Source organism: Aedes albopictus, chromosome 2, assembly GCF_035046485.1.
Source record: "Aedes albopictus strain Foshan chromosome 2, AalbF5, whole genome shotgun sequence".
NCBI classification, from domain to species: domain Eukaryota; kingdom Metazoa; phylum Arthropoda; class Insecta; order Diptera; family Culicidae; genus Aedes; species Aedes albopictus.
In genome coordinates this window covers 295,126,908-295,150,533 of record NC_085137.1, presented here as the reverse complement: position 1 = coordinate 295,150,533, position 23,626 = coordinate 295,126,908, and the positions used below count along the sequence as shown (strand labels likewise).

Sequence of the window (23,626 nt, the reverse complement as noted above, 5' to 3'; positions counted from 1 at the left end):
TTGCAAAAATCAAGAATTCTTGCTCACATTTTTATGACCCAAATGATGTCAGTGTTGTGATTTGCCGTGAGAACGGGTAATCGGATGTACAAAATTTCACTGTTGCATTCGTGCTTTCGAAATTTGATGTCGAAATTTAATGTCTGGCCCGTCGACTGGTATGGAGTATCACTTGTGACCTGCGGCCACGAAAGGTTGGGCAGGCCTGCCGTAATGTCATCTGTGATTGTGAAAGACGTTATACCCTAGCTTGTAATTATCGTCTTGATGTTGATCGGTCTTCAGTGGTAGTGAAGGTGCTCAAGCAGTCAACTGAAAATTCTGATATTTTTCAGCCCAGTCGTATAACGTAACGTCGGAATATGTTCAATTAATAAATTTCCCAATTTTATTAAAATTATTGTATAATAATAAGGTATTCTCAGGATTCAGGAACAGTTCGCATTACGTCGACGGAAAGATCATGCTTCGGAATGATGGCCCTAGCACAGAAACTAGCTAAACAAACAATAGTAGAAGATTCCAAAAACAGGGACCGAATTCTAAACCGCCCGATAGGTAGGAAATTGTCCACATCACGACGGTTTCAAACCGAACGGACTCAATAAATACCCAAACTTCCGTATGACATTTTTAAGTTAGGCAAGGCCATCTTCACTAGGAAACCTTGACCGATTGAACGCTTGAAAAGGCCCCATACAGATCGAAACGTCGGAAAAAATCATAAACTAGTGTTTTCGATTTTCCCAAAAAGCCAACATTCTGAAGCAAAATCATCCCAGTCGTATCCCAACCAAGGAAAGATCATGAGTACATGTTCGAAGAGAAAGGCACTATCACCACTAGGTGGATTAATCTGGGTTTTTTATTGCAACAAACGGAGTAAAATAATAAGATTTTTTAGGTACATGGCCACTCCACACAATCAATGTGAGATTTTCAGCTCGGTTTGCGGTGACAGTTTGTGACAAGTCCTCCTTAACATTAAATAGCACACAATCGAAGCCAGCTGTCTCCTCTCTCTCTCTCAGGTTCATCCTAACAGTTCATCTTTGTACACCGTTGAACGAAATGAACCGTATGTCTGTTCTACGCTACTTCCTCAACCATCCTAACTGTGCTCTGCCGTTGATTCATTCTCTTTTGGTCTCATCAGACGTCGACCACGACGGATCGTCGGCATTTGAGTACGTAGAAATTCCCACATTTTGGTCCTTCGAATCGGATTTTTCGGCGATTTGTTAAGTTAATTTCCATTCCAACCGTAAGGTTGTGATAAAAATGTACGACACCGGATCGAAAATTAACAAAAGCGACGCCTGGGTCAAAATAACGGCACAGTGAAAATTTCAACCGATCCACAATCGCAGTGGAGTTACTGAAAATTGAGGTTGATCACGTGGGTTCAGACCTGTGAAACAAATGTATTGCCAAGTAGGTGGACTGATCCAACGGCCTGAATTTGTCAGCGTGGCGAAAGAACAAATGGGTTCTCACTAAACAATATGACGATAAATGCATAGTGAGAATTTGTGCTAAAGTTGAAAATGAAGATGGAACATGCGAGTCCAGACCAGTGACGCAAATGTATTGAGCTAAATGTGTGCAATTACACCAAGTGTTTCGATCCAACGGGGATCATTCCAAATACGAAAATAAAGTTGTCCGAATTCTCCAGCATGGTTAATGTGATTCGGGACGCCGTGTTAATTTTCCTATCTTCCCTCTCTTTTTAACAATTGGCCTCGAGATTTTGAAGACGGTAATCTCGATTTCTATCCCACAGAAGAGGCTGAAAAACAATCAGCATACACATTGTGTATTACACAATATGATTTTGTTCCATACTGTGAATTAGAATCTGAATCCTTGTCGCGCTGGTCGTCTCTCATTATTTCAGTAACAAATTTTGAAAACGACGTATAATCAATGCTACACCATTGATTATACGTCGTTTTCAAAATTTGTTACTGATTTGTTCTATTTTTAAAGACTGGCGTTGATAGCTGTGGCAGAATTAACCAAGCATTTATTTAGTACACTGTGCTCTAACTAGCACGGCAGAGCTCATGGATGAGCAAGTGGCTGATAGCCATTATGAACATTATTATTTGTTATAATAATTTGATTATAATTATTTGAAAAATCATATTATTTGAATGTTTTTTTTTTTTTAATTTGCTACAACTCGTTTCTAACCTGTTCTGGATCATTTAGTAATCATTATTGTCTGTCCTGTTGTTAATCTGTCGAATCCTATTCTTGCAAATTATAGATTTTGAGAGTAAAGTTGTCATATATAGCTATAGCTATAGCTTATACCTCGAATTATACATCATTAAAATAGAATAAAGTTGTTATGTTTTGAATGTAAATAAGTATTTCAAATAAACATTGAAACAGACTTCCTTCAAATTACTCAACAGACTTGCGACATAGTCACAGTCATAGTCAACAACCACTTTGCCGAATTCACATACGTCTCCAGTGCTTTGGCCTCACATTTTCGGCCATGTTCCATAGCAGGCATTGTGAAGTCATCAGGAAATATTAGTCTGGCTCACGGTGTGTGATCTTCATGCCGTGGTCTGTCTACTTTTCTTCTCTAGTCCTTCGGGTTGCAGGAATCCGTCTTACAATAAGTGTATAAACGATACGCATTGGAAGCTGTGATCATCAAGCTTCATTCTTCCTTCCAGTTTGACGAGTTTTGCTAAAGGGTGGCTAAACATACATCAATGCTCTCCCGAAATGAAACGCAAACTTTGAGCTCGTAGTACGTGCTCAAATCCAGTTCAAGCGGAGCAACGACATATTTATAGCTGAAATCGAGATTGGTCTGGAAAACTGGATATCCAAAACACGCTTATTTTCGGCCTCGTCCGTTGTTATAGTACGATAAACTGTCGCTCGCTTTGAATTTGTAGCCTGATGTGTTTCTTCAACTACGGAATCGTTAAATCATAGCTTAAAATTTATGAAGCATTAAAAAAACCAGAACATGTAGTTAGCATATTTCTCTACTATTTTCATTAATCGTTTCATATTTACAACAGAATTTTCATTCATAATTTTGCAAACAAACTTTTGTTTATTCTTAGAACTTAAAAATATGACTCATTTAGGGAGCCAAATTAAGCATCTTAATAAGCATGCATTAGGCAAAATTTAAGTTCAACTTAATATTTGAATACTATTTCTATGATTTATACTCACCATTGTCTAAATTTATTGTAAAATCCGTACTAAAGACTCGTTCAAGATATGCCACTTTTTCTGCTTTTTTCGTTTACGTTTGCTTCACTCATACAAGCTGTCAAATTTTGCTTCGTAATCGCGAATTGACAGAGAAGCTCTTAGTAAGAAGACACTCAGCTGAGTAGCAGGTTCTGTCCGATTAGGAATGTTACACCACGAAAGACTTTAAATTTCGCACTTGGTGAGGAGCTACGCTGCTGTTCTACGACCGATTGTCCCATGTTATATGGGAATCCCATATAACATGGGACAACTATGCGTAGAACGGCAGTACGTTAGTATACAACTTTTTCAAAATTCAGCAAGGGATCACGGGCTACGCTTTTCGGTTCAATAACCTTCACTCATGGAGTTCTTGAAGATCTTAATCCCAAAAGATCCCTAGAGTAATGCGGGGCAAAAGTTCGCACCTAGCAGACTTTACAAAATAACTATTGAACGAAAAGAAAATAATATCGTTTTTCTTCGTTAAACGGGTCCCTATCATGTTGCCTTCAAAACGTAGTACTAGATTTTTTCGCGTTCCTTTTGTAGTTTTAGTAATACAATTTTTAAAACAAGTACTCCAATGCGAACTTTTGCCCCATAGTGGGGGCAAAAGTTCGCACTATGCGGGGCAAAAGTTCGCACCTTGTACAGGGTAGTTTATTGGTGTGATGTTCATTTATTTCATGTTAATTCATGTTCATCTTTTCACTCTAGCCATGAAATCTGTTTCTTTCTGTTCTTAGAATTACGACCCAACTGGAATACGACCTGGTGTTCAGCTTTTGTATAGAGTGTGCTTTATGAAGACTTCCACAACTATTAACTAAGAACTGTCCGTAAGATTTTCGACTGGAAGTTTAATGTTTGGGAGATTTTGGCTTTCTCAGTCTAGGGAATCCAAACGATTAAATTGGCATTGCCCGACGTTTCGGCCTAATTTATTTGGCCTTTTTCAAGGGTAAAGCTGTCATAATTCCATCCCGGCCAGCACGAACAGAAGTGTTCCCAAAGTGCCAAGTGTTGTGACTCGAACTGTGTACCCACCCACCATTTTAATCGAGGTGCTAGGGTCCAATGAAACAAGTGCGGTGCAGAGAAGAAAACGACATTCCGCCGTGTGATCAACACGAATCGAAAACAAGTTGATTCACATCGAGCCCTGATGAAGATCCCAACCACAGAATCGAAACGTTGGCAATGATCTAAAATAATCAACGCTTTTCTGTGACTGAAAGCCGAAAAATACCAAGTTTTACGTAAACCCAGTCATACCCCGTAGAACATTTGTAATAGAGATACGTGTTGCACAAAAAGCATGAAAAAAATCAAATATGCAGCAAAACTGTTGAACGGGACTGTTATCGAATCTTATCCCCGTCAGTATGGTGATGGTTTATAACTGTGAATTTACAAACTAAGCTATGAAAGTCCCCGCTAAAGTAGATGAACAAAAGACCTTCACAAACATACGAAAAGGCACGACGAGGGTGATGAAGAAAATGTTTTAAAATGTTTTTATAGCCATTTTTCATTTATTGATTTAAATGCGTGAACATAATGTTTGCTTTACAGTCAATCTTCATACAAAACTATGTTCAAACCCTCTGTCGCAACGATTTCAGGGGCCATACTACTCATATTATGCATATATAGTAATTTTTATACAAAATTATCATTGCTTCAAAGATTCTGTAATTATATTGATGTACTAGACCCAGAAATCTAGTGCGAACTTTTGCCCCACAGCTACTGCGAACTTTTGCCCCACTGTCGAGGTTTTAACAAAGTCCCTTTCTGCAAGAAGCACTAGTAGTTTATTGTTTATTCGAGTGCACCTCGCGAACTACTATGGAATAACGATTCTCCGACATAAAGAGGTTATGAGATTCTTCTTCTTCCTGTTACTACAAATTCTTATTCCAAAAGATCCAAAAATTCTATCAAAACCCCTAGAATCACATTTTTTTGCATAACTCTGCCAAACCATAACGAAATCGTTCCAAATTTTATTGACGAGTAGCTGACCTGATTATGTGTCGAACCCATACAGATTTGTTTGGGTTCTTAAGTCGTGCTCAGAAAAAGACCCACTGCGAACTTTTGCCCCGTGCGAACTTTTGCCCCGCATTACTCTATCCATGATCCCTTCCACCAAAAATACACCTAAAATAACCCATAATTGCCTACCTCTACTACATTTATTGCATCAAATATTATCAAATTCTATTATAAGTACTGAAATATAATTGACTAAAATACATTCTGCTTAAATGAAATATTGTCTATATCTCAAAAACACCAGATAACTGAGAAAGATCGTGCGCTTTATTCGCATTAAGCAACAGAGATGTTACCCCGCCCCGCCCAATGTCTACGAACCGCAGGTCGTCAATGGTAAAATAAACCAACTAATTAGTATGCTAATTAATCACAACTCTGCAATCCGTATCCGGAAACAGACTCTCGCCTTCAACCCCAATTTAGACCATCTCATCGCACCTCATAATTAACGCTTTGCATTTCCTGGCATTTCACCTAATCTCTTGAACTTATCACAACAGATAAATAAATCCACAGATGGAAACGTAAAAATTTCACAAAATCTACCTCCCTTGACGGAATTTGCAACCCTGTTTTGTGAAAGCCGACATTTTCGCTCAAGCAGAAATTTTATGCAGATCTGCTCGTTCCCTTTCCCTCAGTAGTAAGCATCCCGATTTTTCATTTTCCCACGAGTACGAGGACCTACTAGTTCACCATGCTATGTCCTGTTCCATTACACCATCTCTCGCATTTGGGATTGCAGCACTCAGCTATACTCCTCTATATTTTTTCCACGCGGAACTCGCTTTTCGGGAACTTTCAAAATTTTAATTAAACTTTCGGAAATTGTGACATCAAACATAATTAAAACCAGTCAACATGCATTCTCTGTCGTGTTGTTGTTGAAGAATCGCCCAGTGGGGGTCTGAAATTGAGATTTTGTTCCCAGGAGAGAATCCAGCTAAATTTTAATTGAGCTCCAGCGCTGGGTACCTATGTGCATCCCTCCAGCTACCATCAGCTATCTATTTAAAAGTTTCCAATACCTATACGAAAAGGCGAGATTTCGGGTTCCCACGGTCATCCGTTTTGGGAAACCGCAGCTGACAGTGAGCTTATAATTTTGAAAATGGAGTGTCCACCGGGATGAGCCTTTCAGTGTGTTGCCTCCGTAGATGAGAGAGAGTAAGTTAATAGAAGGAGGAACTTTATCGGACTGTGAGCGCCATCTGTAATTAGACTTAAATAAATTTAATTAAAAACTTTAAATTTGCATAAATAGCGTTAAGTCGAGGATGGGGTTTATCGTGATTGCGGTTTGCAAGGTGGAGTTTCTACAAGGGATACTCAAAATAACTGGGATAGGTAAAATTTTCACTTTTAAAAAAATGTTCAATTCGCTGTAACTTTTCGAATAGTGCATCAAATATTCTAAAATTTTTACAGTGAGTTCATCAACTAGTTGTGTATCAGTGGTCAAAATTTGGAAAAGTTCGAGCCATTCTACACGAAGTTATAAAGGTTCTAGAAAAAGGTATAATTATCCGACAGCCAACTTTGAGATGTTATATCTCCGGATTCAATGAACCGAATGCAATGAACTTTTGATCATTCATGACTTTTATAATGAGCTATTAAAAACTTTTGACTAAACTTAAAATTCTTTACATGAAAGAAAATTATTACGATTGGATTATTTTTCTAATATATCACCAATTTATCCTAAATTTCATCATCGTTTCAAAACTCGAGATAGTAATTATAGTTCATTTAAATTCCCTCTAATTAACTTCAATATGAATATGTTTTGAAAGGAAGTAACAAAATAACCGGCATTAAATTGAAAAAGTGATGGGATGCATATGAAAAATAGATAAATATACTAAAAAAACATACATTTATTCTAAACGCCATAACTTTTTTTCTTATTAATAATTTCAAATTAAGTAAACTGTTTCCCAAAGTTCATTATATTAGTCATAAATGATCAAAATTTCATTGCATTCGGTTCATTGAATCCGGAGATATAACAATTCAAAGTTGGCTATCGGATAATTATAACTTTTTCTAGAACCTTTATAACTTTGTGTAGAATGGTTCGACCTTTCCCAAATGTTGACCACTGATACACAACTAGTTGATGAACTGACAGTAAAAATTTGAGAATATTTGATGCCCTTTTCGAAAAGTTACAGCGAGTTGAACATTTTTTAAAAAGTGAAAATTTTACCTGTCCCAGTTATTTTGAGTATCCCCTGTATATCTGTGAACTTAGATTAGTTTAGACGGCTAATGGAATTTAAAAAATTCAAACCAAATGAATTATGACCATTGTCATCAACAATGTTGAATTGTTGTATCTAATATAATATCAAATATCTCACGCAACTTTCGGCTATTCTACCCACGCGCATACGATTTTTCCTAATAAAATAGCACACCAATCACATTGAGATGATATTGCTTCATCCCACGTTATTTTAAATATCGTTCAATTACTCAAGCTGTTAAAATGTAAATATTGACCTCACTCCAGGGAAAAGCAATTTCTCGGCTAGTCAAATGCAATCGGCAGGCAAAAAGGTCGATTCCTCACACACGGCGTGTGAGCGATTTTTTCTTCTTCTCCGAAATACATTGCATGATTTTACCGTATAAATTTGCTTGATGATTGGTTCTTGGATGCCGGTGAAAAAAGGTTCATTGATGAAGCAACGAATATAAAAAAAAACTCAATATAATCTTCTTCACGGTACACTTCGAACCTTTTACTAGTGCCACGTCGCCGATAGACGGATGGAAAAGATTTCCATACGAGAAGAGGTTTTCCATTTTCTATTAGCATGTAAGTAAATATTTATTGTCGTAAGTAACTTCTCCAGTCATGCCTTGTACCGAAGGAGCAAAATCAAAGTGATAGTTGAAATGTTGAGTGTACACGGAGAAACAAAAGTACCCAAAAGTGAGTTCAATCCACCCAACTTCGAGGTTGCGTGCGGGAAGCCAATTTTGAGTTGATGGAGTTGATGCTGAGGTGGGTAGTTTGCATTTAGGCGTATTCGGTCAATGTACCTAAAGTCGAAGTTTTTTTTACTCAACCGTCAGTTAAATTTACTCAACTTTCGGTTCTATGTCACTTACTCAATTTTGGCTTCCCGCATCGAACTCTCAAAGTTGGGTTGTTTTGCTATTCTTTCTTTGACAACAACAAAGAGAGCGAATGAAAGAGGATGCAAAAAAGAACTCAAAAGTGAGTTTAAAAATACTCAAATTTGGGTTTTCTTGTTTTTCAGTGTATGTGAAATGTTGCAATCAGACAACCCTCATATCGAGACGACTTTTATGTAATGTAGACACACCATGAGTGTGTGTTGTCGAATGTTGTTATTGTTATTGTAAATATAGTGAATAAATCATTCGTTCGAGTACTGTTAAGAAGTACACCGGCGATTTTCATTTTCTCGTCCATGTCTGGGACCCACAACCTGTTTTTCCGTCCGCTGTTGTGTTGTCCACTGTGCGATACTCCCAACAGGTTGTGGGTCCCAGACATGGACGAGAAAATGAAAATCGCCGCGTTCGACGGTACCGGCTTCCACAATTGGAAGTTCCGGATGGAGACCGTGTTGGACACGTACGATTTGCTGGATTGTGTGCACCGGGAAATTGCCGAAATGGAAGATTTGCAAGTGATGGCTGCCGATACGGTTGAAGTGAAAGCAGCGAAGAAAAAGCAAATGGTTGTGCGAAGTGGTGCTGAGAAAAAGTGCAAGGCGCTAATAATTTCGGCCATCGCTGATAATCAGCTCGAGTTGGTGAAGGATTGCGCGACCCCGAAGCGAATATGGGATACGCTTAGGGCAGTGTTTGAGCGTCGCGGTGTTGCCGGGCAACTTTTTGTGAGAAAACAGCTCCTCACCTTGCGTTACGTTGAGGGGGCGGGTGTTAGTTTGCCGGAACACTTGTTGCAATTCGATAGGCTGATTCGCGAGTTGAAAGAAAGTGGTGCAGCAGTAGAAGACTCGGATGCGATTTGTCACTTGTTGTTGGCCCTCCCGTCGTCGTTCGATTCGGTGGTGACTGCGATTGAGACGCTTCCTGGTGGTGTTACGATGGCTTTTGTAAAAAAGCGGTTACTAGATGTAGACTTAAAAAGAAGAAATCTTGTGGGGAATGATGGCGATGGTGACGGCGTTGCCATGGTGAGCAGGCACACCAGGAGGAAGATTACTTGTTTTCGGTGTGGCAAATTCGGGCACAAGCGTGGCGATTGTCGTGTGCGGCTGTTAGCGGATTCCGATCCGAGTGAGCATAGGCGGAGAAAATTTGGAAACAGTGAAGCGAATGTAGCAGATGAAGAGGACCGCCGCTCGGATCGTGCGGATGTTGTATTTTTGGCGTCGAAGAAAGAAGAAAAAGTGCTGGGGAATGCGGAGTGGATCCTGGATTCCGGAGCGACAAACCACATGACGAAGGATTCCAGCATATTTAGTGAGATGCGCCGGTTGAAACGATCTGTGGAAGTGCTGGTAGCGAACGGCGAAAAGCTGAAAGCAGACTATTGTGGTGATGTGGTCCTGTACGCGACAGTTGGAAATAAGAAGAAGAAATGCGAAGTTCGGAATGTTTTGTACCTCCCTGGATTGAGCTGTAATATACTGTCAGTGAATCGCGTGACAAGAGCGGGATTGGAGGTTAGGTTCGTCGGCGACAGGACACACATAGTGAGAAACGGGGTGGCGATGGCCGTTGGTCAGTATAACGGTAAACAATATGTGTTGGACGTTTCGTGTTAGTGAAAAGATAAGGAGGCTGCAGCCATGCTGATCAGTACGAGTACATCTTAAATGGAGAGCGAGCGTTAGGAAGAAGAAAGAAGATGGCTGGCAGCATGACGTAGCAATGAGAAAGCTTTGTGACCTCTGGTGAGCAGAAACGGCCGAGTGAAGAAAAATTGTTTTTTAGACGTTTGATGCCGTAAATGTGTTTTAGAAGCGGTGGTCTGTTTTGTAGAACTTGACAAGACTGAAGTTCAGATGATGTAAAGAGCTTGTGAGAGACCAAGTTTTCGATTTTTTTGTTTGTAATTGACTGTCATTGATAGATCTGTGATAGAGACTGTGATTAGTACTCGGGTTGTCGACTTGAGGGGGCGTGTTGAGTGTATGTGAAATGTTGCAATCAGACAACCCTCACATCGAGACGACTTTTATGTAATGTAGACACACCATGAGTGTGTGTTGTCGAATGTTGTTATTGTTATTGTAAATATAGTGAATAAATCATTCGTTCGAGTACTGTTAAGAAGTACACCGGTGTTTTGTTTTCGTCCCGGTCCGTGAAATCCGTCCGCCGTTCGTTTTCCGTCCGCTGTTGTGTTGTCCACTGTGCGATACTCCCAACATGAAATTCATCGAGAAATTGCTGTCTTTGGCACAGACAATTTTGTAATTTTAGTAACTAGTGAGGTGACAAATATAGTTTGACCATATTTGCAATTCGAACATGCAATTGAAATAATCGATCTTGGATCAGCGTTGGGATAGAATAAAGACGTATCGTCGGCAAATAATTTTGGAGCAGTGCTGAAATAGTAGTTTACGCAACAAGGTGCAGAATGAAGATTTAAACAGCACGAGTCGTACATTTATCCAACGATGCTTGCCGAGTTGAATAATTACGACGAGTGCTGTAAAAGTCGAGTTCTGCACCGAGTTGCGTACAACGTTTTTTGCAATTTCATAAATCACCGCTTGAGGTTAGTTTTTAACAAAACTTTTCCATCAAACTGCACACTGATATTCATAGCCTTGCTTAATAAAATCTGATCATAGCAGGTTATACTGTGCAGTTGTCACAATTTTTCAGAACTGCGTCGAGAAAGCATCAAGAAGTTGATCAAAACTGAAAACAGTGCTGTAATGGTTCATTACGCAACGCAAATCAGTGCTGTAATGAACCATTACAGCCAAGATTACAGCACTGTTTATTTGGTGTGGGAAAATAGGCCTTTTCCTGTCAGACAGCCTATTACGATGAGAAATTGCAAAAAATTAATTTCGTCATATCTAAATTCAACCACCTATAGCTCATTATACAAGCTGAACCTGAGAATATGGTAATATGAAAAACTTGTGTGGCTAGACCAGTTCTGCAAGAAAGTCACGGAAAAACCGCTATTTTTCGAATATATAAGGTAAATGTCACGGACCACTTTTGAAAAATGCCAAATAATATACACCGTGAATATCATTGGCATTTTTCGAAGGTAGTCCGTGACATTTACATAAAATGTTCGAAAAATAGCAATTTTTTCGTGACTTTCTTGCAGAACTGGTCTAGCCGCACAAGTTTTTCATATACCATATTCTCAGGTTCAGCTTCTAAAAAGAGCTGTAGGTGATTGAATTTAGATATGACGAAATGAATATTTCAGCCCTGGTTGAGGTAATTAATCCCTTTGACAAAAAGTTAGACACATATAATGCTTGGCTTGCTTTTTATACTACAGTACATCATAGCAAACTTTGTCAGTGGCAAATTTGTTATTTTTTCTCTATTCAAACATCATCGTACAGTTTGAATAAAGGTGATTATTAGTCAAGTATTTTAAGTCCATGCTTTTCCAATGGATTACTGCACGAATTTATACTGGCCTGCTTACTCTCACGCGAAATTTTCTGTGAGATTACTCTAGGCCAGCATAAATTTGCGCAGTGGGCCGGAACTCGTTAATGATTCCGAGCAAAATCATTGAAAATATGAATGTGCGTTTGCTTGGGTTACTTGCCCAGTGTGCTGGTGTGTTTATAATTTGATTCCAAAACAAAGCTGCTGAAGGAAGTAAGAGATCCTGCGAGAAGTTAGCTGATAGGAAACTTATTTGAACTTCTTGCCTTAATCGATTTTTCTTCTTTTATCTTAAAGTATGGGTTTGTATGAATTCTGTGTCAAATTTTCATAGAGATCCAAGTAGTAGAAAGAAAGATATAGCGTTTTGGGCCTCGTTCTCTTACAGGCGCGTAGTGTAAACTTGAAATTATCTCGGAATCGCGTTTCTCCAAAAACGTCGATGAGGTGACTACGATTGTGGATGCAGTTCTCAACCGATCTCAACCCATTTTTTTTTAAGTATTCGTTATTCATGTTTCGTGTCCTCGAACGATCAACATTTAAAAAAAATCATATCAGTGTTATTTTTTTTTCATACATTTTTTTGATGGAAAAAGTGATATTTCCCAATTGAAAAATAAAACCACTTTTTAATATACACGGAAAAATATTATAACCCAAAGAATAAGTTTTAAAAACTCAAATTTGGCTAAACTGCTTAAAGTTTTAACTCAAAGTTGGGTTGTTTTCTCCCTCGCCCCACCGCAATGTTGTCGAAAATAAAGAGAGAAGCACCGACGCATCCGCTGCTCTTCCGTGGAAGAAGCCAAATTTGGGTTTTCTTGAATTAACCCAAATTTGCGTCATTTGAGGCCTCCGTTGGGTGAAAATAACTTACCACTGGGTTAATTTTTTTGCCGCTCTCAAACGAGAACTACTCACTCACCACTTTCGCTGTTTAACGCAAATTTGAGTTATTCCACGGAAGACCGGGATTGCGTCAAAACAACTTAAATTTGGGTTGATTTGTAGTTCAGTGTACTATAGTAAACACCTTTCACAGAAAATGGCATAACTTTGGTAGTTAGTATGTACTATTTTTTCATGATCTTAAGCTAATTATACACATTTCATACATTTTTACAAACGAACAAACTTTTTCTTATCTTCACGCACCTCAACATATACATACATATAACCCATTAATCTACACCAATCAGACATCTCCAACCAACGCAACGCCGTGAACTAGGCCGGGTTTCGGGTTTTCAGACCTGAAACCCGACCTAACCTAAACATGATGAATACGGGTCGGGTCCGGGTTTGAAAAAATTCCAAACTTTCGGGTACGGGTTGTAACCGTTCAAGAATAATCACGAGGTTTTTGAAACAAGATGGCTTAAGCGCCACTCCCGAAACTCGAGAGACCACCTGTCGTTTTGACTTTGCCCGACTTTGAAGACTTTTCCCTCAGGGGACTCGTGAACGGCTTCACTATTATCCAACGAACCCGGAAATACGCCACCTTACCCTGCCCACTTACGATAAAGAAAACCCCGACCTAGGCTCTTTCGATTCGTTCGCTTGGGATAGACGGTGGAAGTTCAGAGGGTAAATTTACCTCAACCGTAGAGATTTAAATTATTGTAAAAAAGTAAATTTCAATTCAACTATTTAAAACGGATTTATTCTAAAATTTTCACAATTGCAAACTAGATTTCATTAACGATTCGGAATAAACTAATTCGGGTTGGACCTTTTATTTACACAAGTTTACGGGTTGGAAAAAATGGAAACAATCATGGCCATGAAATAAGGTTTCCACGTACCTGCGCAGGTTTTGTTACCCTGTAGCGTTGTCTCGTCGTCCTCCGACGACGAACGGTTCCGGCGCTTGCCGGAGCTGGACGAGGGATGCCTGTTGCGGTGGTAGATCCCTGTAGCAATGATGATGACGATGCTTGGCCGCTGTCGCTGTTGTGATGGCGGCAGCGATGAACTCTAGAGCTCGGGAGTATGGCCGAAATATCGGTGCGGAGGAGGTGGAGGCTGGACGGAAGGCTTCCGATTTGTCGATTCCTCGAGAGCTTTCGCTACGACGGATTGTCGAGCTTCCCGGGTTGTGACCGTCTCCTCGGGACAAAGAGCCAACGTACCCTTCGCACGGCTTCTCCTTGTGGGTTTCACCGTACGCGATGAAATGAAACTCCTCGCCTTCGGATAGGATCCGGTCCTACGCACGATACTTGGCTACGTACGCGGACCGTGCTCTCGGTACTCTGTCCACTAGGGGGTTGTAGCGTGAGGTGGACTTTAACGACGGCTATTGGCGACCGCCGGAGAACTTCGTTCGCTATTTAACGAACTTCACCTCGCTCCGTTTAGCTACCTCGAAAGGCGGGCCTTTGCGGATTCCCGAGCTCAAAATGTCCGTCCGAGTACCTCGGACGAGAAGGGCGCCAGGGACGCCACGGGTAACCCCTAATTGACTCCGCTTGTCACACAAATTGATTCCAGCCCGTACAATAAAAAGCGCCTTGGCGCTGGAAATAGTCCAACGCGAATAGTCTAAATTAGTCACTTGTCAAGTTAAATTCCTTAAACTAACTTTACCTTTTTGTACGAATCCAAAATACGAAACGTAGAAGAATCGCAAAAATAACCACGGTCTATCTGACCGGAAACCACGTACAATTTTACTAAATTAACGAAAAAAGACACAAAAACCGTTTTAAACACTTTCCACGAATTCACTTTTTTACACAAAATTACCTTCGGTACGGAAACGAAGGGCTCAGATTGATCTGATATACTGCACTTATCGATACTAAAAAACCGCGATTACTTCCACACACCAGCCTTATGATGAACGAAATGATCGAGCTTTGGTCAATTTTCCCTTAAATAAACTTCTTAAACAATCCCCTATTATTCGAATAATCGCGCCAACGAAGAATTCGAATGGCGATCTAAATTATTGGCGCATTTCTAGGTTCGTCAAGATGGTTTACATGAGTTATGTAGGGGCATCTGGGGTAATACGCACTGTCGAGGCAAAACGCACCCCCTTTGTTTTTCAGGGATTATCGGTTTTAGAGCTTTGAAACCTTATCAGTCTAATAGAACGTCTTAATAAATGAGCATCTGGAGAATTTTACATATCTGCGTTACGTAATTAGTGAGAAAAATGAATAAAATTGAAAAGCACGATTCTGATGTAATTTTCCCGATCGTTGATGATTTGATGGTGAAAACCGACCAAACATCTAATGCTGTTGTGTTTATTCAGTTCATTGAGGGCAATGCTAAGCATAGGAAAAATAACTTAAACAGTAATCTACGTAAATTATATGTTTTAAACTATTTTATTTTTTGCTATTGATTGGGGCAATATGCACTCCATTGGTTGGGGCAAAACGCACCTGTAGTAAACAAGCTGTAATAATATCTATGAGTGCTCTGTAAGTAATCGCAAACAAAATTGAGCTATTGTTTGTCTTAAAACCTTATAAAACATGCATTTTGTCTAAGAAGTAAAAAGATTTCTAAACTCGACGGTGCATCTTGCCTCAATGTTGTGGTGCGTCTTGCCCCTTTGTTTGAGTGCATCCTGCCCCATTGTTGTAGTGCATTTTACCCCGAGCAAGGGTGCATACTGCCCCGCATAAACATACGAAGCCGTAATGTTAGTCTTTACAAAAAACGTTATTTTCAAGAGCTGAACTGTATTAAGGCTGAAATTTTGTTTGGTTTCTCTTAGAATGAAAGTATATGCAATGAATGCATGCATTAAACCAATAAATTATTGCCTTTTTATATGCATTTGGACGCATCTTCCTTAAGTGGTGCGTATTACACCAGAATCCCCTATATTTAGGAGCCATCACTGCACTCACTACGTCATTTTTATAGCAGCTGGCTTAGCCGAGACACAAACCAACATACACGTATAGCTTTAGTTTCTTATTCACACGAGCAAAGTCAAGACGAATTCAGTAACAAATTTTGAAAACGACGTTTAATCAATGCTACACCATTGATTATACGTCGTTTTCAAAATTTGTTACTGAATTTGAATGTCGAATCTAATCTAAACAATTTATTTTATAGCGATAATTACTTTATGGCATATTTCTGTAAATGAATTCAAAGCGTGATTTTACTTAAAAAGAGAAAAACGTCAAAGCGTTTTTCAATGCAGTTCATTAATTACTAAAACAAAATATTTACAATAAACTAACCTTAAAGCAAAAACAATTTTGCTTAAAAAAAATAAAAACGTCAAAACGTTACAGGGTATGGTCGGGTTTACCACTGTAGAAAATTGGATACTTTAAAAATGCTTTATTTGCCATACACGATATATTTAACTGTTATTTTTGGACTCGGGGTCTGGTCGGGTTTATTGAGATTTTTATGGGTTCGGGTTTGACCGACGAACATTCACTATTCACTTTTGCAAAAGATAAACTAAAATATGATTTGTTTAAGGAAAACTAGAAAAAAGACGAGCCAATTTCTTTTTTATTCCTCTACTTTGCTTATCTTCGGACAGGTAGGCCTATTTTGTCTGCTATTTACAGACTTCATCAGTGTCGAGGAACCATTATATTTTATTTTCAATCGACTTCTTAAGCGGGTGTTGAGATAATTCCATATGCCCCATACCTTTTCTTTCAACCCGAAGGATACACGATTTACAATTCAATATGTCATCACAATAAAGCAGTTGTACTTATTGTAAATGACACGGTCCGACAAAAAATCAACTTTTGTTCTGCCCAGCTGTAAATTTCACCTTTTCTGATTGCTCCCTACTAGAAACTCATAAATCTGAAGTTTTGACCCACTCCCTCCTAAAAGAGAGAGAGGGGCATTGATTTGAAGTTTTGGAAAATCTAAAATTTTCGAGGTTTTTCAATCGCCATTCCGTCAAAATGCGCGATATCAAAGAGGGAAAGGCGTACCACGGAGCTTTAGAGGTTATGCAGCTACCGTAATCCGGGGTCAAATTGATCACTTTAAAACAACTTTTGCGGATAACATCAGTGCCTGTTCAAATATTGGCATAAGAATTTCTGTAAAACCAGTACCCAGTGGATCTCCATGGAATCATGCTACAGAATTTTGTTCAACAAATTTAAACTTTAAGTTAATAACTTCAAATATCAAAATATTGGGAATGCCACTTTGGGGCGAAATTGATCAGTATACAATTAAGCATCGGTTGGAAAGGAAAATTTCCTTCACCGCTTAATTTTGCTCTTCTAAAACCGAATAACGCGTTTAAAATCATACAACTAGTGAACTTATTACTTTAAATGCAAAATTATATTTTGAAATTTCCCCCTTAAACGCCTAAAGGTAGGCAATTTCATTTAAAATAAGTGATTTCTATCACAAAAAATGACTATTTCTTCATAAAATGAACTTTTTATAACTATTTCATTTTCTGATTAGCTGCATTACATCTCTACCAAGGCTCGTCAAAAATGTTAAAACAGAGAATTCACGGGAAGTCCTATTGGCAATTGATTGTTTAGTAGCAATGATTTCAGCTAATTGAGAAATACTTTGCAAATTCCTTGAAAAAATAAGGCAAAACTAACATTTTCTAAAAAATTAAAAGTCTACACTCATCTCTAGATATCTACGAATCAGATGACGTAAAAAGTTTAAGATCATTACGACGCTTAAGAGTTCCTAGTATGGAATTACAATGTAGTACCCGAGTGATCAATTTCACCCCGCTGATCAATTTGACCCCGGTTTACGGTACCATAAAAAAAATCACAAATATTCAAATAACTCAACGTACATATGTACAGATGGGTAAATTATTGGTTAAATTGAGAAAAAATCCACAGCTCAGGTGAGATTTGAACTCACGACCCTTATTCGCTAGACAAGTGCTTTACCAACTAAGCTACCGAGCCAATTAATGACCCAGCAACTTAGTTGTCATAAGGTTCAATTCTAATCTCATCGATCTATATCATCTTCCCCTAAACCGCAAATATAACCATCTCTGTTGTACATATGTACGAAGAGCGAAAGCGATTTGTTTATTGTTTGAAACTGTTTGCCTATCGTACAGGCAACGCTTTTTCAACCACTTGTAGTGGTTGGACCCATGACGAAGAGAACAAAACTGCCGAAAATACGTAAGTTCCCCTATAATTTGTTGAATTGGGTTGACTATATTTCTTCCATTTGTAAACGGTGAATTCATAACAAGTTGATTTACTTTGGTCTGGCTTGCAGTCTTAATAAGTTGGCCTACGAATTTATTATCTTGGCTCCAACGTTTCGATCCCGATTTGGATCTTCCTCAGGGATCTAATTTTATTTGGTTTGCAGACAGAGACATGATACATTAATTATTAAAAGTGGTTTTACATATAACATAAACTTACAAAGAATTATTCGTAGCTGTCCAAAAACATTCAGCCTGTAGTGTTGTCTATGTTTCGTTGTTGCATGGTCCTATGAAAAGTGTTTGTTTTAAGTGTCATATTGTGTGGTTTGCGTCCTAATTTAAACTTACGGTTTGGTGATCTAGTACTACCATTTATACGCCTCCACTGTGTTTTTTCGCCCACAATTCTATATAACACTTTACTCACTGTCAAGCTGTTCAACTTCAATCGTCTTTACTGCCTACGTTATTCGTCATTTTGATTCATTTGTGCTTCATCTATTTCTGTTGTATTGGTGTCAAGATCGTTCCTACTATGTCTGTTTCTGTGTGATAATCTTTTCAGTGTGTGCATGATACCTGTATAACATGTGTGTAACCCGTCTACATCTGTCCGTTTGTTTATGTTTTCTGTTGTCATTATATGGCATATCTCTAATATTGGTAGTCTATTTGTTTTTAAGCTACAATCTAATACATTGGCGTTTTGCAGATCAAATCTGTGGCCTGTGCCAACACAGTGGTTCATCATTGCTGTTCTTTCCCTCAGATTGCTCAGTTTATGTAATTTGTCTGAAGTGTTTTCTATTTGTGTGATTTTGTCCAGGAGATTGACATCAGATTTATGTCCGTATATACGTGTTTGTAACTTATTGGTTGTCATGCCAACGTATTTGGCATCACACTGTTGACAACCAATACAGTAAATTACGTTATTACGCTGATACGTATCTGTCCTCCCTTTCATAGCTTTATATAATGAACCCACTGTGTTGTTGTTATAATGTACTATGCTAATATTGTCAAATTCATTTGATCTCTTAATGTATTGCGTAATAACGTAATTTACTGTATTGGTTGTCAACAGTGTGATGCCAAATACGTTGGCATGACAACCAATAAGTTACAAACACGTATATACGGACATAAATCTGATGTCAATCTCCTGGACAAAATCACACAAATAGAAAACACTTCAGACAAATTACATAAACTGAGCAATCTGAGGGAAAGAACAGCAATGATGAACCACTGTGTTGGCACAGGCCACAGATTTGATCTGCAAAACGCCAATGTATTAGATTGTAGCTTAAAAACAAATAGACTACCAATATTAGAGATATGCCATATAATGACAACAGAAAACATAAACAAACGGACAGATGTAGACGGGTTACACACATGTTATACAGGTATCATGCACACACTGAAAAGATTATCACACAGAAACAGACATAGTAGGAACGATCTTGACACCAATACAACAGAAATAGATGAAGCACAAATGAATCAAAATGACGAATAACGTAGGCAGTAAAGACGATTGAAGTTGAACAGCTTGACAGTGAGTAAAGTGTTATATAGAATTGTGGGCGAAAAAACACAGTGGAGGCGTATAAATGGTAGTACTAGATCACCAAACCGTAAGTTTAAATTAGGACGCAAACCACACAATATGACACTTAAAACAAACACTTTTCATAGGACCATGCAACAACGAAACATAGACAACACTACAGGCTGAATGTTTTTGGACAGCTACGAATAATTCTTTGTAAGTTTATGTTATATGTAAAACCACTTTTAATAATTAATGTATCATGTCTCTGTCTGCAAACCAAATAAAATTAGATCCCTGAGGAAGATCCAAATCGGGATCGAAACGTTGGAGCCAAGATAATAAATTCGTAGGCCAACTTATTAAGACTGCAAGCCAGACCAAAGTAAATCCAAAGTACTCATATCAGTCGAAATCGCTAGATACTTCAAGCATGGCAGATATTGCGGGAATCGGTTTCTATGGTATGATCAATAGTACATTCGGCCCCCACACTCACAGACTCTTCAAAGATTACGCTAACAACAATAGAAAACTTGCGAGCATGATCTCAAGGAAGGAATTCTTGATCGCATGTCGCAAAAGTGGCGTTACACCGGCTCACATCACCAATTTGTTCCGGTGTACCTTCTCTCTACTAGAACAACGAAGTCCATACATTCCCAAACTACAAAGAATTGTCGAACGCTTCCAAAAATCAGTGTTGAATGTCGAGATTCAACAAACGTTCCATTCTATCAGCACATTGACGAACGAACAATCGTCATTACGACGAGGAATTGTACAATCCACTAATGGGGAAATATACGGACAGTTCTTCTTCCTGGAGGACCAGGCATACCACGCCAGGTTAGGACGGTACAGATCTAAAACCCAGAAGAAATACAACCGGATTTTCAATAAGGCTGTCGAATCTTCCGCCATGGTATCGTTTAACGAAAAAGCTTTGTTGAACTCAACTGGGGTCCAAATTCCAAAAGAAACCCAAGTTCTTCTGAGTTTAGGACCCAAATTCGCTGTACCGCAGAACATCCGAAATACATCATATTTCCACCTTATTGCTGACCTAGAAGACATCTACAAATGTAACCCAGATCGCTCTGTTCAAAACAACATCCGAGCTGGTGTCTCTAACATCATACAAAATCACATTAACAACTCCAGGATCAATACGAATCTATCGTTATCCTCCCGATTCTGCACGAGTGCATTAAAAGCGACCAATCGTTTTCTAAAACACAATCCGGAGATATGCGTCCTCTCTTCGGACAAAGGAAATCGTACAGTAGTTATGCTTCGCGCTAACTACGAAGCAAAAATGTTGGAGCTATTGGAGGATTCCGAAACCTACAAGAAGCTAGACCGTGACCCAACAACGAAGTTCCAGAACCAGAACAACGCACTTGTAGTACGACTGCAGAACCTTGGTTTGATCGATGAACGCACTGCGAGGTGCCTCAAATCTAGGGCAGCGGTTAGCCCGAGGATATATGGTCAACCAAAAGCCCACAAACCTAATCTCCCTCTTCGCCCGGTTGTCCCTACGATGACGGCGCCAACATACACACTGTCCAAATTCCTTTCGAACATCCTACAACAATCCGTAAACAACACGTACAGCATAAGGAATTCGGAGGAATTTTGTGAGTATATCAACAGCTGCACTGTAGGGCCAGGATACGTAATGGTATCCTTTGATGTGGTTTCATTATTCACAAACATCCCGGTGGAATTGGTGAGGAAAGGCATCCTGAACCAGTGGAACAACATAAAGGAACACACTAACATCAACCTGGACCTATTTCTGGAGATCGTGGTTTTTGTCATCGAGGCTAGCTACTTCGTATTCCAACAAAAACACTACCAACAAATCGCTGGCACAGCTATGGGAAGCCCGCTGTCACCGGTGCTAGCAGAGATCGTCACTGGCGAACTGGTGGATACAGTGTTGTCCAAACTAAATGTGCACATTCCGATCTTGAAGAAGTTTGTCGACGACTTCTTCATCGTGATTCCTGCCAACGAAGTAGATACAGTATTGGGTGCATTTAACGACTATCACCCAAAACTGCAATTCACGGTAGAATACGAAGTCGCCGGGAGGCTGCCATTCCTCGACATGGTCGTTGTCCGCAACGAAGATCAATCATTCTCCACAGATTGGTTTATGAAGCCGATCGCATCTGGACGGATCCTAAACTATTTCTCGCTGCACCCAAAACACCTAAAAATGAATGTGGCATACAACTTCGTCAAAAAGGTAAACACCCTTTCGACGATCAAAACGGAGCAACAGAAAAAGGAGACAGTGATGAGCATACTGAAGCTAAACGACTACCCCGTCTCGTTGATTAATAGACTAATTAACCGACACAACGAAAGAAGAATGACAACACCAGCACAACCAGAGAATGACGATCAACAAAGCAATATTTATAAGTCGATTCCATACATAGTAGGGCTAACACAGCAGATCACACAATACATTAAGAGATCAAATGAATTTGACAATATTAGCATAGTACATTATAACAACAACACAGTGGGTTCATTATATAAAGCTATGAAAGGGAGGACAGATACGTATCAGCGTAATAACGTAATTTACTGTATTGGTTGTCAACAGTGTGATGCCAAATACGTTGGCATGACAACCAATAAGTTACAAACACGTATATACGGACATAAATCTGATGTCAATCTCCTGGACAAAATCACACAAATAGAAAACACTTCAGACAAATTACATAAACTGAGCAATCTGAGGGAAAGAACAGCAATGATGAACCACTGTGTTGGCACAGGCCACAGATTTGATCTGCAAAACGCCAATGTATTAGATTGTAGCTTAAAAACAAATAGACTACCAATATTAGAGATATGCCATATAATGACAACAGAAAACATAAACAAACGGACAGATGTAGACGGGTTACACACATGTTATACAGGTATCATGCACACACTGAAAAGATTATCACACAGAAACAGACATAGTAGGAACGATCTTGACACCAATACAACAGAAATAGATGAAGCACAAATGAATCAAAATGACGAATAACGTAGGCAGTAAAGACGATTGAAGTTGAACAGCTTGACAGTGAGTAAAGTGTTATATAGAATTGTGGGCGAAAAAACACAGTGGAGGCGTATAAATGGTAGTACTAGATCACCAAACCGTAAGTTTAAATTAGGACGCAAACCACACAATATGACACTTAAAACAAACACTTTTCATAGGACCATGCAACAACGAAACATAGACAACACTACAGGCTGAATGTTTTTGGACAGCTACGAATAATTCTTTGTAAGTTTATGTTATATGTAAAACCACTTTTAATAATTAATGTATCATGTCTCTGTCTGCAAACCAAATAAAATTAGATCCCTGAGGAAGATCCAAATCGGGATCGAAACGTTGGAGCCAAGATAATAAATTCGTAGGCCAACTTATTAAGACTGCAAGCCAGACCAAAGTAAATCCAAAGTACTCATATCAGTCGAAATCGCTAGATACATAACAAGTTGATATAGTCAGACGACCCAGTGTACAGGTGCAACCGTGAAGAAATAACACCTGAAGTTGCAACGTAATTTGGCACGAAGCCGCAGTTGATACGTGGACAACTTAGCGTAGAGAAGAACACTGAATACTTTGAAGCATACGATAGGAATAAAAGCTATCAAAACTCAGTCGTTTCTTTAGTCCAGCATCAACAGACTTAACCCTAAAAGGGATACCTGGGGTCCATTGGACCCCAGGCGCCTTTCAGAGCTCGTCTTTGATGGAACAAACTCAGCGAGGTGACGAAACTGAGGCCATGAAGGTATCCCCTTTAGGGTTAATAACGCTTTTCTTCTCTACTCATTTTTGAAATTTTAAGGAAATATCATGATACTTCCAGACGGTAGTGGGATCCAGGAAACACCGGGACTATAAAAACCTTAAAACACTAAAGAAA

The 23,626-nt window shown here is 39.0% G+C and overlaps 1 protein-coding gene and 1 long non-coding RNA gene across 3 annotated transcripts; both read left to right on the top strand.

Moving 5' to 3' along the window:
- The first annotated feature begins 19,161 nt into the window (after nucleotides 1-19,161).
- Nucleotides 19,162-20,080, top strand: LOC134287137 (uncharacterized). The gene is made up of 3 exons (XR_009997055.1): nucleotides 19,162-19,743; nucleotides 19,805-19,874; nucleotides 19,952-20,080. It is a non-coding gene; the product is annotated as an uncharacterized LOC134287137 (long non-coding RNA).
- Nucleotides 20,081-20,931: 851 nt separating this feature from the next.
- LOC134287136 (uncharacterized) lies at nucleotides 20,932-23,179 on the top strand. 2 transcript variants are annotated; one of them, XM_062848816.1, is made up of 3 exons: nucleotides 20,932-22,840; nucleotides 22,902-22,971; nucleotides 23,049-23,179. In XM_062848816.1, the coding sequence occupies exon 1, from the start codon at nucleotides 20,950-20,952 to the stop codon at nucleotides 22,720-22,722; it is 1,773 nt and encodes a 590-aa protein (XP_062704800.1). In that variant the 5' UTR covers nucleotides 20,932-20,949; the 3' UTR covers nucleotides 22,723-22,840; nucleotides 22,902-22,971; nucleotides 23,049-23,179. The 2 variants fall into 2 exon arrangements, with proteins under 2 accessions (XP_062704800.1, XP_062704799.1); XM_062848815.1 differs by having other exon boundaries at nucleotides 20,933-22,971.
- Nucleotides 23,180-23,626: the final 447 nt, after the last annotated feature.

What these genes read in the sequence shown, in the direction of transcription:
- LOC134287136 (XM_062848816.1), top strand. Translation starts at nt 20,950, where the DNA reads ATGCTTCGCGCTAACTACGAAGCAAAAATGTTGGAGCTATTGGAGGAT.